At 41.4% G+C, this 15,827-nt stretch overlaps 1 protein-coding gene and 1 long non-coding RNA gene across 2 annotated transcripts in view; both read right to left on the minus strand.

Annotated features, from left to right (window-relative positions):
- reck (reversion-inducing-cysteine-rich protein with kazal motifs) overlaps positions 1-15,827 on the minus strand; it is a 107,381-nt gene that overhangs the window by 65,118 nt on the left and 26,436 nt on the right. Inside the window, exon 2 of the mRNA XM_088001603.1 lies at positions 8,281-8,339. Coding sequence (XP_087857729.1) covers positions 8,281-8,339 — 59 coding nt within the window. The remainder of the gene's footprint in view (positions 1-8,280; positions 8,340-15,827) is intronic.
- On the minus strand, positions 1,810-4,629 carry LOC148153505 (uncharacterized). Its single transcript, XR_015761734.1, has 2 exons — positions 3,528-4,629; positions 1,810-3,471 (listed from the first exon to the last, which is right to left on the minus strand). It is a non-coding gene; the product is annotated as an uncharacterized LOC148153505 (long non-coding RNA).

A 15,827-nucleotide genomic window follows, 5' to 3' on the forward strand; every position in this document is an offset into this window, starting at 1 on the left:
GATCAGATTTGTATCCAGAAGTGTAGAGGGTGGAGCATCAGCCATGGAGCAGGGCCTCGTGATGGTTTGTCCATCTGTAGTCTGTAAGGTTGGAGCAGATGAGCTACATGCTAGTCGATTAGCTTCTTGCTGTCTTCTCTTTTGAGGCTTTTCTCTTTTAATGCGAACCATTTTTTGTTTGTTTGTTTGTTTGTTTTCTGTGAGAGCAAAGTAGATCTTCCTCTAACAAATGCAACAAGTAGAATGACAGGGCCTCCGAAAATTATTTAAAGCAGAAAAAACAGAAATCCCACCCCTTTATCTCTATTGGCTCATTCATAAAAGTGGGCTGGGGAATCTGCCAGGAGCAGGAAGATAAAAGCAGTTGGGGGTGGGGTCTATCTGCGTGAGGAGGAGTTGCATTGGTATAACTGGGTCAAAAGTCACAAAGAGGGACTCACCCCTTATTAACCATTTGATTTAAGAGAAAGTTCCAGAATCCTGTCTGTTTTATTTTTGATAAGAACTTATATGATGCAAGAGAGAAGGTTCCAGAATCATGTCTGTTTTATTTTTGATGACCCTTATTAACCATTTGATTTAAGAGAAGGTTCCAGAATGCTGCCTGCTTTACATTGATAAGAACTTCATTTAATATGATGCAAGAGAGAGAGAATATTCCAGAATGCTGCCTGTATTATTATTGATAAGAACTTATATGATGCAAGAGAGAGAGAATATTCCAGAATGCTGCCTGTTTTACATTGATATCAACTTAATTTTATATGATGCAAAAGAGAATGTTCCAGAATGCTGCCTGTTTTATTATTGATAAGAAATTAATTTAAATCAAAACATATGTTTTAATACGATAAGCATTTTATGACGCAGATTTAACGGTCGTTTTATACGATAAGCATTTTATGACGCAGATTTAACGGTTGTTTTATACGATAAGCATTTTATGTCGCAGATTTAACGGTCGTTTTATACGATAAGCATTTTATGACACAATTAAACAGATGTTTGTGTGCGATAACATCGATTTTGATTTGGGCATGGCATTTTAATCCATCAAACTCGATTAATTAAAATTTGACACAACGTAGTACCCTTATTTTTTGTTAAAGTTACTTTCCCTCAATGGAATATATACTAGTCAGTCCCAGTGACCGTTTTAGCGAATGTGTTTCCTGGGTAAAGATAAAACAAAAAATGCAGACCAACCTCCGATCGATCGGCACACCTCTAGTACCGACTAATTACTGGAAACAACGGCACACCACAAAACTCAGTCGTTGTACCAGCAGCTCACAGATATTTTAAGTTTTGCGTCTTTTTCATGGTACAGATCTTGCAACTTCGGCCAAGAACAATAGGAGCAAGCAGGACCCGGAACCAACCTATGTGGAATAAATTCAAACGGAAATAAGTCACCACCTCTCGTGGCATATACCCCATTGTACTATTACAGTGAAGTAGATCAGCCATAATACTATGATGATAAATCTGGTAAGAGCTTAAGTCACTGCACTTTGCTAAACCATATCAGTACTGCTCTGATGTGCTCCTGGGTAAGTCCAACTGTGGAAAAGATAGAATGCCGGGTCTTTGGCAGGCCCCGGTTAAATTTCCTCAGGAATTTTCTAGTTATTTATTGTTCTTTTGGTTGGTTAAGGTGTTTGTGAAGAAGCCAGAACCCAAGAACTGCTGTGCTGAGAGTATTTTTGTTTTGAACAGGTATGCGAGTTGCTTCAAATTAACGTGTTTAGTATATTTTTGTTATGATGGAAGATTGTAATTATTGGGCAGATTATTTCTGTTTGGGTCTTATTTTAATTGTTTTGAATGAATGTAGGTTTTACTTTATTATTTTGGTTGGTTTTAGCACATTCCTGTGTCAGTTTGCGCCGAGCTGCGCTGGGGAGAGGTGTTTGTGAAGAAGCTAGAACCCAAGAACCCAAGAATTTTTGTTTTGAACAAGAATAAACCAATCCTGATTCCAGAGTGATTCTTCCTCTCTTGTCTCAACCGCTATACCATCACCAGAATCATACACATCAAATATGTTGATCAATGTTTTATTTCCTAGTTTTCAAAAGCAACTCTAAATAGGTGGGTTTTTATATGCATTTATTTTTCATAAATGTTAGTTAGCGTCATGTAAACATGCTATGTATAAAAAGACAATTATTTGTTTTCAGCCCTCTAGTTTGGTTGTCCTTTATAAAGGTGTTTTATATGTAGTATTTTATTTCCGCCAATGGGTGGCTCCTCGATCATATTTTGCTCATAGTGTGGATATCAACACAGACTTCGTTTATTACTTCTTTCTACTGTGTGCGTCCATTGAATGCAAGTAATACTGTTGGTGGTTTAGTTCGGTTTCATAAACGCCTATACACTCTAAAAAAAGATGTGTTAAAAAAGAACACAAAAAATGTGTTATTAAATTAAAAGCATATTTTGTGTTAATTTTACACATTGTGTGTTAAAATGAATATAATAATATGACACACAGTATGTGTTGAATATTTATTTGAATATTTCAACACATAATTGTGTTAGTTTGTGTTTGTCAGGAACACAACCATGAATCTGAATGGCAGATTAATCTGCCATTCAAATGGTAATTCATCTCAATAAATTTTCCTTTTAATTAATTTATTTCCTTTTAATTTATTTTTAAATTGTGGTTGTTAATTTAGGGTTGTGATGAGATTTAATAATTTTTAAAATGATGCAGAGGTATTTTTGGGGGTAGTAAATCAACACATAATGATTGATTATCACTTTTCATTAAATTACTACTATTCTTACATAATTTTAATACATGGTTATTATTTTTTAATTTTTTATTATTTATTAATTTGTATTATTTTTTTAATTTTTTAACATTTACAATAAATAACATTTATTACATATATTAATTAGAAAATATTTGAGCAAAGAAAGTTGATCAAATCAAACATCAAAGAACAACCTCAAGTCAGCACAAGTGGCCACCAGATGAAGGATCAAGTTTGAATTTTTATTCCCCGCACGGAGTAAGCAAACACATGCAGGAGGCAAATATGGAGATCTTATGAAATGCAACTTCGGTAAGTTTTGAATCTGTTTAAACCAAGGGCGTAGGTTCGGTCTAAGTTTTGGTGGGGACCTTGACACCCCCCCCCCGGCAGCACAGTGAAATGCCCAAGAGCACCGAACATTTTTGAGAAGGGGGGGGGGGAAACCACATTGGCTTAATAACCCCCTCCCCCCAACCATAACCATATCATACATCTTGTGTATACAACCAGATACAGTCATACTCAGCAGATCAGTTCAAGAACACTTTACTTTTTCCTTTACAAAATTCAGCAAACGTTACAAGTAAGATCAAAAGAAATATCCTCTGGATACAGCAAACACAATTGCAGATAAGAAGAAATCAATAATAAAATAAAATAATATATTGCACTAACAAAAAAAATAAACATGAATAAAATTCTCTGTATTATTGCAATGTTTGTTGTCACTCACATTCAGTGCTGACCTTACTAAACACCGGACTTTACAACAAATGCGTTGCGTGATAGATATCTAACTTATGGGTCCACTCACTGTACTTACAGCCGACGTAGCGAAATAACTTCTAATGTCTGTCCTTTTCTTTTTTGGTGGCGACATGGTCTCGGAGACTCAGAAGGAGACGCGTGTGCCCAGCTAGCCGCCGCCTTTTGCAGCTAATCAAAGAACGTCCGACGATTCAACTGACTCCCCCTCCCCCCGACAGCACCGTTCCGACACGGTCTCGGAGGCTCATAATAAATGTCAAACTAAGAAGCTTCCGTTCCGCGCACCGCCTGTTGCTGCTAATCAAAGATCGTAGATCCACGTTCTTTGAGCCAATATGGCAAAAATTGGTCGGGACTTTTTCATATCCCGTGAATATTGGTCGGGACATGTCCCTACCGTCCCTACCCAAACCTACGCCCATGGTTTAAACACATAAATATAGTCTAAAATTTGAGGACTCAGTGGTTGGAAAAAACGTTATTTTTTTTGTGCTTCTACAGGGTCTGCAAAGTTGTAACGTTAATTATCTCACTGTGGCACGTGAGATGGAGTCACTATTTTATCATTTGTTACAGTTGTCTTTTTTTTTTTTTGTCCAAAGTTTATTCAAGAGGGTAAAATTTTAAAATTAAATGTTAAAGGGAGCTTGTTGAAGCTTTGGAATAAATGTACAATACATGATGAATATTGCAGTGAGAATTTTTAGATGCAATGTAGACAAAAAATATAGATATAAAATATAGACAAAACGTTTTTTTTTTTAAAATAACACCTTTAATTCATTTTCGGGAAAACATCTGTACATAAGTGTAATATTGTCAAATAATTTAGCTTTAAATTAAAATTGGAAGCCTTTGTAATCTAAAATGCCTGTTTTCCTGTAAACTGGAAGTTAACAGCTTACAATAAAGCTGTTAACTTTTCTGTAAGTAAACGTGTAAGTTAAACGGTTCTGTAAATTCACTTCGGCAGTGAAGGAGACACTGACGGTTGGAGCTCTTAACGGAAGTTGATATTCGAGTGGAAGCGCCAGTCCTCCGGAGATGTCGGAAAGTCGGTCTGACCCGGTAATATTTACTGTTGTTTTAACTCAAAAATTAAGATGGGCTGTTAGCGAACTACCTTAAAGCTCAGCTGACGAAAAAAACAAAACAGACATAGAAGTATTTGTAAGATGTTAGCCATGTTAGCACTTTCGAGTGGAACTGACGTTGAGTGTCATACCGGAGTTTTGATCAAGTAAAATGTATGTGGTTGTATTTAACGGCGTACTTCTAAATTAATTGAAATATTAAGATGGTCTGTTCGCGGACGTCCTTAAATTGAACTGCGGTAAAACTCCGGTGGCGAAAAAAACAAACAAAAAAACAACAACGTAGAAGTAATTGGAACGTTACTTGCTAACTAATCATAACTTCCATGGTAACGTTCCATAAAAAGTGTTTAGCATGATGCACGTGTGTACTGATGCAGCCGTGCTGAATTTTTTTACATTAATTTCAACCGCAATGCTACCAGATTTAGTACTTTCATTAAACATGACCTGTTGGCTAAAAACTAAAACATTGGATTAGTGGGCACTGTACACAAAAATGCAGCTCTTTATGCTAGTACTTAAAACATTCAAGCTAACAGGCTGTGAGATTTAATCTTTTATGCTAAAACTCATTGGTATACATAAAATCAACTACTGAAAAGTCACAGTAGAGTTCAGGAAAAATTTTCTGTATGACATTCTTACAGAAAACCAGTTCTGCACAGTAGCGCATTTAGTAGAGCTGTTTCCTTGCAGCAAGAAGGTTCTGGGTTCTGGGTGCATGGAGTTTGCATGCTCTCCCTGTGCATGCATGGGTTTCCTCCGGCTTCCTCCCACAGTCCAAAAACATGACTCTCAGGTTAAACTTTCTCGAGTACATTTTTTTGATTGTAACAGTCTTCAAATGAACTCCAACAAAGGAGAGCTTGTTTTTGCATATGGTCTAAATTTAAATATTCTAATTGTATTTTTTGGTGTATTTATCTTTTCAGCTCTCATTTGACAATCAAGAAATGGCGAGAGTTCTTGTAACAACATTCAAAAATGAAAAAGAGACTTCGAAAAACATTTTCAGTGTTTCAACTGCCAGCAATCTTGTTGAGGAGATTCTTGCCAACCATTCTGGATTTTTGCTGGACAGGCTACAGAAATTTAATTCTGACTTCTTGGAGTACATTGATGTTGACATTAATGTTGAAATTAAGGACTTGGACAGATTCTACGTGTTTCTATCAACTGGAGGGCCCCTGGTAGAAGTGTCTCGTGAGGAGCAAATTCCAAACCAGGTACTATTTGTATTGGACAAATTAATATTACCTTAATGTTCTTATGTTGATATAATAAAAAAACACTTTTAAAAAAATACCTCATTTATTGTGAGTGACTCAGTTTCATTGCCATTTATTTGTGATTTCACAAATAAATTGTGAGAAATTGGTTGTGGTTTAAAATTTTGCTAATTTAAACACAAACCAAATTTCTATTCTGTTATTAGGTTCTCTAAGGTTATTTTGATGATATTAAACATACTACATCAATAACTGTTACTCTCTACAGCCCCATGCTAATTCAGGAGAAGACGGTCAGACCCATACAGGAGAAGACAGTCAGCCTCTAAAATCGCTCCTAATGAAAAAAGCACCACAAATCTTTGAGGAGTATGAAAACACGAATAAGAGCGAATAAGAGCTAAACTAAACTCTTATAAGAGCTGTATTTGTACTTTGTCCTGTTGATTATTATGGTCGTTTGGTATAGTTTGTTCGTATTGTGGAGAGCTAAAAGCTAGCTGTTTAGCATTAAGCTATTAAGCTCGGTTTTATTCGCAGTTACCATTTCCAATTTAAATGCTTTATTTCTCTTGCATGTCATTGTGTGCCGCTATTATTAGCAGGGTTGATTATTATGTATATGTAATTATTATTTACATTCTCATAGTCAGATAACCAGCTGCTAGTTTATAATAACCTTTAAGCACGTTTATTTCATTTGTGGACATTTTGGTTTTATTTGTGAAAGTATTTACAGGAAGGTACTTTTAATTTGTATTTGTTTATCTTATAGAAAACCTCACACCCATACCCCCACACATGCCCTTATTTGTTTGCATGGAGGCATCTCAAGATTTAATTAAAGTCAAGTAAAGCTCAATTCTGGACTCGGACGTTCTCTCATTTCACTAACTCACCTAAACTTATATATCATCTGTCCTAACCTGACACCCTGGAATGATTGTTAATTCATAAACAAACCAGCTTCAGTCTTCATTACATGCAGGATTTAACCAGAGGTTAAATTTAATCTGTAGTCCTCAAGTAGCATAACAACATACATGACCTATGGTTTATGACAGATTTCGTTGTGTGGGTAAAAGCAGTGTAATTTACAGTAAACGTTTATAATAAAAATAAAAACAAGTCACCATCAGAAGAAAAAAGTGAATGTGAATTTAAAAATTGTTCAAAACATGAGTGCAATTTTGATTATCTTGTAACCATTGCTTAATTGATTGATTTCCTAAAACAGCTATAATAGTTTTTAGTTCTAATAGTAGTGTATTCCAAGAATTGATTTACTATTTTGCATCATATTTAATAAAAACACCCCAAAATAAACCCTGAACACCCTGTCATGATGATGTAATGTTTTATCTAAGATATTTCACCCATTTATTATTGTGCTTTAATATCTTATTTTTCCCTTTTTTTCAGTTGACTTTAGCACCATTCACTCTTTCTTCTTGCTACAACAGATATGAAAGGAAAGCACTTACAGCTGCTTTTAGTATGAAGGGTACTTTATAAATATAATTGATTGATTGATCGATCGATCAAAAGGCAACGGACTAGGCTCATTGCTCTGGTTCAGTCAGATTTGATTAGGAGGGTTTGTGAACATTAATTTTTACATCTTAAGAGTAGTTCAGTGTGAATACTTATGTATAAAGTGTAACTAAGCCCTCTCTAAGTCACATACTCCTAAGTTGGCTTTAGGTCTAGACTTTGATTTGACTTTGGTAGGAAAATGCTTCCAACTAAACCAATCTAACATTGTCCAATCGGAAGGTTAACTTTTTATGTAGTCTCAAATATTTTGTCCCGCCAACAGATTTTCTTCCAGAATTGCCCTGTATTTAGCTACATCCATCTTCCAGATGATGGGATGAACAGTGTTCTGTGAGATGTTCAAGCTTGTAAAGTTTTGAGCAAGATAATCTTACTGAAAATGTTCCTCACAACCTTGTCTCTGACTTGATCTATCCTTAGTCTTATTAAACTCAACATGCTTTGGCTACTAAATTCATTAGGCTGTATTTTAGGACTTGGTTTTTAATTTTAGCACAAACATTACAAAAACTATGTATCATTTACCTTTAACTTTGCAGTTCTACACTTCTTTCTGCCAGTCTGTTCCATAAAATGTCATTAAAATACATGCTGGTGGTAGAGGCGTGGGCTAGGGTGTACATACCCATGCTGCTGTCAGAATTTCTCAGTTCTGGTCCTCAGAGACCACTGCCCTGCATGTTTCGGGTGTGTCTCTGTTCTAAAACACCTCATTCAGATAATTTCATAACCACCTCTGCACGCCGTTAAGTACTAGAGAAGCCTGTTAGAAGGGAAACACTTAAAGCATGCAGGGCAGTGGTCCTGAGGACCGGAAATGAGAAATGCTGTTCTGTGTGCATGCAGGCCTGTTCATACCTGGTCACAAGCTTCTTTACAGGGTGATAACTCAGCAGCATATTGGCAGCAGGAGGGATCTGTAGGGAAACACACACAAAGTTAGCAGAAGAGTTACCATTAGAACACTAGCATTGGTCCAGGCAATTATCTCTGAAATGTTTAATATGTATATATATATATATATATATATATATACACAAACACACATACATATATGTGTGTGTGTGTGTGTGTGTGTGTGTGTGTGTGTGTGTGTGTGTGTGTGTGTGTTAAAGACAGAATATGATTAACCGGCCTCTGGTAGAAAGTCCTGCAATGGTACCCTGGTTTGGTTGCAAGATTTATTTTGTCTAGACTTCCAGATATTTTAAAATTATATACACTCCTGATCAAAATCTTAAGACCAGTCAAAAAATTGCAAGAATTTGCATTTTGCACTTGTATAAAAGGCTCTGATGTTTTTCCGTATTTTATTTTGTAATATTGGTTTAGAGGTCATTTGGGAAGTGACGTAAGCCTGTGTTAGTACTGAGCTAACGCTCATGAGGGCAACCTAGCATAACTTCCGGGTCAGTTCACTGTATTTTTTCCAACCGTGAGACCGCATTCCCTGTGTAGCACTGAAATGATGCTCCGAGTGTTAAGTTGATGACAGAAAGTAAGTTACCGCATTTAGTGTTCTATTTGTTCACTCTGGATTCAGTTATATGTGTATTTCAGCCGTATCTGTTATTGCTTTACATCGAGTTGTCGCGGTAAAATAGAGTAATTAAGGGCATGCGCTGCCGGTTGCCGCCATTGTGTAGATTTTATCTGGCCACATGATGGCGCCAAAGTGCTTCTTATGTTAAATTCAGCTAAAAGACTGTCTGTGGGTTTTCACTGAGTTTGTATAAGTTGAACCTGTATTGCTGTAATACATTAGCCTAATGGCAATCTATTGTTATTGCAGACTGCTGGCAACACTGAGTATCAAGGCAGAATAAACCAGCTCACATCTACAAGTTTTGGTCTCATGCTCTCCTTCCTGTATCCTGACCGATACACCATCTTGTTGGCTGCAAATACCCACGAACTTAACCCACATTAACACTGGTCCTTCGAGCCAGAGACAGCTCTCAAGATGGAGCCAGACAGAGTGACACCTCCTGATGTGAGACCTAAGCGGCCGACACGCCGACCTAGCCGATTTGATGACTTCGAAGTTGAGTACACGCATCATTCCATTAGGGAAATGCCACATTGGGAAACCCCACCACCTCTTCCAAGACATGTGGAATACCAGCTGCAGTATAGCAACGCACCATCTCACTACAGTGATAGCGATGGGACCTGCTATAAAACTTCTCCTCGGCTGGAGAGAAGTTAACAAAGGAGGAACTTTAGAGACCTCTCACCTAAATTTCCCCCCTATAACCGACTGGAGTCCTCCATCCAACCACCTCATACAGAATTCAGAGCTTTACAGGTGGAAAGAAGGAAGCTACTTCAATCACAGGAAGTTCTACAGGAGGGCCTGAGAGAACTTAATGAAGCGAGGAGTGATATCAGAGCACTGATTGAAGCTGCTCACTCATTGAAGGAGGACATGGCTCAGCTGGCCACCTCAAAATATACTATTCATCAGCCCCCTAAGAGCAGCTCAGAAAGGGTTTACACCACCACCACTAACACAAGGCCGATTAAAGATGAAGACGAGGAGGACTGGCCTGATCCACCTCCATGGCCTGAACCTGGTGAGGATCTGCACACAGGATTCTCCAAACTAATGGTTGAAGAACAGCATTCAGATTATGGCTTACGGTACTACCCCCCGCCTAATACAGCATCTTTGTCCAGTAAATCCTTTCTGCCGACACGGATCCCTCAGGCTCAGGATCATAGAAGAAACGTCTTCCATGCTCCGTTGCAACATTTTGAGCCATCTTCACGCTGGACAACAAATAATGCAGGTCTGCTGCAACCAAAGCCTGTTCCAGTTAACCCCTATACTCCAGGCACTGGGCCAGCGTGTGAGATGTCGAACTGGCACAATTCAGCTCCACCTCCTTCAGCTGAGTTGGTGTATAAGGGCCCCAAACCAGAAATTCCAAAGTTCATTCATTCGGACCCTTCTGAGTTTGCCAGGCTCCGAATGGCCCTGGAGAACCTACTCCCTCCTAACACAACTGAGCTCTTTAAGTATCAAATACTTGTGGACCATCTTAAGTTTGATGAAGCTCGGCTAATAGCTGACGCTTACCTGAACTCACCAAAGCCTTATACTGACACTATGGCTGCCCTCCATGATAAATTTGGACAACCACATCAGCTTGCCTTAAGGAAAATAGCAAGTGTCCTAGATGGCCCAGAGATAAAGCGAGGTGATATAGTAGCCTTCCAGAGGTTCTCTCTCCAGGTGCAATCACTAGTTGGTCTGTTGCAAACATTAGGACATGAGGGAGAAGTGGAACTGAACTGTGGCTCTCACGTTGCCCGTCTGATAAGCAAGCTCCCTCCAGAGCAAAGAGCTGACTTTCGTCGACAGCAGTTTAAACAACCTGGCACCACCTACACCCTGTATGACTTATCTGAATGGCTTCGTCATGAGTCATGGTGCCAAGGGTTTGATAGCCAAGATGGTGGGAAGGGTAGTAGAGAACGGACCTGCAGAAAGGCAGATGCCCATCCCTTCAAACAGACTGTAACAGTCCTACATAATGTGAAAGGACCCTCAGAACACACTTCCCTGCCACCAAAGGAGAGTAGAGCTAGAGGGAAGATTAAGAGCAAAGCCTATTGTGCCTACTGTGAGAGCACAGAACATTATTTCAGTCAATGTGATGGTGTAGCTAAGCTCTCCAAAGAAGAAATAAAGAACTGGATTCAAATCAACAAACGATGCTGGCGTTGTGCCCGAAACCACCTAGCTGCTCAGTGCACACTGAAGAAACCCTGCAGCCTTTGCCAAGGAAAACACCTGCTAGCTCTTCACGAGGTAAATGCCAGAACTGAAAGAAACGACATGGGTGTTGCTGCAAAGGAAGAAAGTTGCCTTACCAATTCAGCGTCAGGTTCCCTCTACTTAGATCGACATGGGGTCGGCCACCGTGTCCTGCTCAAGATTGTACCTGTGGTTCTAAGTCACGGGCAACGCACTTTAGATACCTTTGCAATCCTGGATGACAGTTCTGAGAGGACCATGCTTCTCCCGGCTGCTGCAAAAATCCTTGGTCTGGCGGGCATCCCCGAGGACCTTCCATTACGCACTATACGCTACGATATTCAGATGCTACATGGACGTAATATATCTTTCAGTGTCTCTGCAGCTACCAATCCTGGGCTCCAACACAAGATTGAGGGAGCATTCACAGCTGACTGCCTCAACTTAGCTCATCATACATATCCTATTGATCAGCTACAGAGGAAGTATAAACACCTGCAAGGGATCCCAGTGCCTGCGTTGAAGCGAGCCGAGCCGCTACTCCTTATTGGCTCAGACCAGCCGCATCTGATAACCCCCATAGAACCGGTTCGGCTTGGCCCACCTGGCAGTCCAGCAGCTGTCCATACTCGGCTGGGGTGGACCCTTCAGGGGCCAAGTCTTTTGATGGGGCGGCCAACCCAGCCTGCCTTATGCTTATTCACATCCTCCCAATCGGATGAGTTATTTAAGCATGTAGAGCGGCTCTGGCAGATGGATGCAGTACCTTACACATCTGAGAAGGATGTGACCCGGTCAAAGCAGGATCTTCAAGCTGTGGCTCTGCTCGAAGCTCAAACGGTTCGCATAATGGTGGATGGCGTGCTGAGGTATGCCACACCTCTCCTCCGCCATGCACAGATGCCACAATTGAATGCACCTAAGGAATCTGTCATGGCCCTGCTTCGAAGCACAGAGAGACGCCTATTAAAGGATTCCCATCAGGCTGAAGCCTACAGAGCAGAAATGCAGAAGTTGATTCAATCTGGAGCTGTAAAAGAAGTAACACCAAGCATCTCATCAACAGAGAGCTGGTACATTCCCCATCATCTTGTCAGTCATAATGGGAAGAATCGCCTGGTTTTCAACTGCTCTCATAAATACCTTGGACAGTCCCTAAATCAGTTTCTGCTGCCTGGCCCCACACTTGGAGCCCCCTTACTAGGAGTCCTAGTCAGGTTCCGTGAATATCCCATAGCTGTGAGTGGAGACATCAAAGGGATGTTCCATCAAGTACTCCTCCTCCCGGAAGATCGTCCCCTACTGAAGTTCCTTTGGCGGGATCTAAAGGCGGATGAACCTCCTAAAATCTTTGAGTGGCAAGTCCTGCCCTTTGGGACAACCTCAAGCCCTTGCTGCGCAACATTCGCTCTACTGCATCATGTTACAGAACACACGCAGCCCGATGACAACCTAAGATTTTCCATTGAGAAGTGTTTCTACGTAGACAACTGTCTACAGAGCGTTGGTTCACCTAAAGAAGCCAAAATCCTTGTAGACCGACTGAGGGAACTGTTAAAATCAGCCGGCTTTGAGTTACGTCAGTGGGCTTGTAATGACCCCAATGTTGAGAGTCATTTGCCTCCCAAAGCGAGATCGCAAAGTCTGGATCTGTGGCTGGCAGAAGACAAATCCAACTCTTCAGAGACAACGCTCGGGCTCAGTTGGGACTGGAATACAGACACCTTAGGCTATAAGCACAGACCTGTGTCCTATGAGATGCCAACTCTTCGAAACATCTACAGAGTACTAGCGACACAGTATGACCCTTTAGGCTATCTGTTGCCTTTCACTACCCGGGCCAAGCTCCTCCTTAGGCAGTTGTGGGATAAGAAGCATGATTGGGATGATTCAAACCTTCCATCCACACTCCTACAAGCTTGGAATGACTGGGAGGCAGAGCTTAAGTTTCTACCTCAGCTTACCTTCCCACGTGCTTACGCTCCTACCAAAGCCAATTTAAGAGAGGACAGCCGTGAAGTGCACATCTTCGCAGATGCATCTGAGAAAGCTTATGGAGCTGTGGCTTACATGAGGACTGAAGAGTGCAGTGGTCAGGTTCACCTCACCTTCATCCTAGCCCGTTCCCGTGTAGCTCCAAAACGGACCCTCTCTATCCCTCGCTTAGAGCTTTGTGGAGCTTTGGTGGCAGCACAGTTGAGCAGTATCCTGAAGAAAGAACTCACCTCGGCTATCAGAAGAACAGTCCTGTGGTCGGACTCGACAACTGTCCTCAACTGGTTGAGCTCACAGTCCTGTCGCTATAAAATCTTTGTTGGAGCCAGGATAGCTGAGATACAGGAGTTGACAGAAAACTGCACCTGGTGCTATGTAAGCTCCGAAAGTAATCCAGCGGATGACCTTACCAGGGGGAAGGCTCTGGCAGAACTCAAAGTGCCAAACAGGTGGTCAGATGGACCCCCCTTTCTGCTCCACAGTCCTGACACATGGCCAGAAAAGCCAAACTCTGAGCCCTTTAATGAGGAATCAGAGCTCCGAAAGACTGTATTCTGTGGAACAACGACCACCTCCGCACCTACCTGTCAGGATGGAATGGAGTACAAGTCATGGCAGGAGCTCTTGGATGCTATTGTTAAGGAACTTCAAGGCCAAACGCTATCAACTTCTCCACCTAATGCTGAGGAATATCAAGCTGCTGAACAGGTCATCCTTAGGCGAGCTCAACAGGAGTCGTTTCCAGAGGAGTGTCGTTTGCTTGCTGAAGCAAAACCTGTTCCACCCAGAAGTCGCTTACTTACCTTGGCACCTGAACTGGATGCCTCAGGAGGCCTTATCAGAGTAGGAGGTCGATTATGACGTCTAGGAGGTCTTGATGGATCGACCCTGCATCCTATTGTCCTGGACCCTACTCATCCCTCCACTCGTCTTCTCATCCAGAAATATGACATCAATCTCCATCATCCAGGGCCTGAACGGGTCTTTGCAGAGATGCGGAGATCTTTCTGGATACTGCGTGGGAGAGAAGCGATACGGAAATACCAGCGCACCTGTCCTGAGTGCCAGCGTTGGAGGGCTCAACCCTCAGTTCCAAAGATGGCTGACCTTCCTGCCGCTCGGATTAGGTTATATAAGCCAGCCTTTTACTCCACTGGTGTGGACTGTTTTGGGCCCATGATAGTGAAAATAGGAAGACGGCAGGAGAAACGCTGGGGAATCATTTTCAAGTGTCTGACAACTAGGGCTGTACACTTGGATCTCCTAAGTAGCCTGGAAGCAGATTCTTTCCTTATGGCCATGAGACGATTCATCGCCAGGAGAGGAAAGCCTGCAGAGCTGTGGTCTGACTGTGGGACCAATTTTAAGGGAGGGGATCGAGAACTCAGAGAAGCCTTTGCCAACATGTCAGAGACACTACAGGGACAACTAGCCTCCCAGAAGATTAAGTTCCAGTTTAATCCCCCAGCAGCCCCACATTTTGGCGGAGTGTGGGAACGAGAGGTTCGTTCAGTGAAGTCAGCTCTCCGAACCTGTGTGGGTTCCCAACCTCTTCAGGAGGAGGTTCTTCTGACAGTTCTTCTGGAGGTGGAATCAATACTGAACTCAAAGCCTTTGGGCTATGTATCAACTGATGTGGCAGATGTGGACCCTGTGACTCCCAATAGTCTCCTCATGGGGCGGCCTGATGGATCTCTACCTCAAGTGGTCTACCCAGAGATAGAAACCCTCAGTTGAAGACGTTGGCGGCACTCACAGATTCTTGCCGATCACTTCTGGGCCAGGTTCATCAGAGAATACCTTCCTGGCTTACAGACGAGACACAAATGGCAATCAAACGCTCCTGAACTTCTGCAAAACGCAGTCGTTATGATTGTGGATCCCCAGTTGCCCCGAGCCTTATGGCCGATAGGTCACGTAATCAAGATTCATCGGAGCGCTGATGGACTTATCAGATCTGCGGATGTGAAAGTTAGTGGACATGTCTACACTAGGCCAGTTGCTCGGTTGGTCGTTTTACCAGCCGTGCCAGATGAAGGAAAGGATACTGAGAAGAGCAGCCAGTCGCTCCCCCAAGACTAATAAAAGCCTTTTATGTTTAGCAAATGTGTAACCACATTTGGGGGCGGCTGTATAAAAGGCTCTGATGTTTTTCCGTATTTTATTTTGTAATATTGGTTTAGAGGTCATTTGGGAAGTGACGTAAGCCTGTGTTAGTACTGAGCTAACGCTCATGAGGGCAACCTAGCATAACTTCCGGGTCAGTTCACTGTATTTTTTCCAACCGTGAGACCGCATTCCCTGTGTAGCACTGAAATGATGCTCCGAGTGTTAAGTTGATGACAGAAAGTAAGTTACCGCATTTAGTGTTCTATTTGTTCACTCTGGATTCAGTTATATGTGTATTTCAGCCGTATCTGTTATTGCTTTACATCGAGTTGTCGCGGTAAAATAGAGTAATTAAGGGCATGCGCTGCCGGTTGCCGCCATTGTGTAGATTTTATCTGGCCACATGATGGCGCCAAAGTGCTTCTTATGTTAAATTCAGCTAAAAGACTGTCTGTGGGTTTTCACTGAGTTTGTATAAGTTGAACCTGTATTGCTGTAATACATTAGCCTAATGGCAATCTATTGTTATTGCAGACTG

This window comes from Poecilia mexicana, unplaced genomic scaffold (genome assembly GCF_051168715.1).
Source record: "Poecilia mexicana isolate PSO_F unplaced genomic scaffold, ASM5116871v1 scaffold_20, whole genome shotgun sequence".
In the NCBI taxonomy this organism is placed as follows: Eukaryota; Metazoa; Chordata; class Actinopteri; order Cyprinodontiformes; family Poeciliidae; genus Poecilia; species Poecilia mexicana.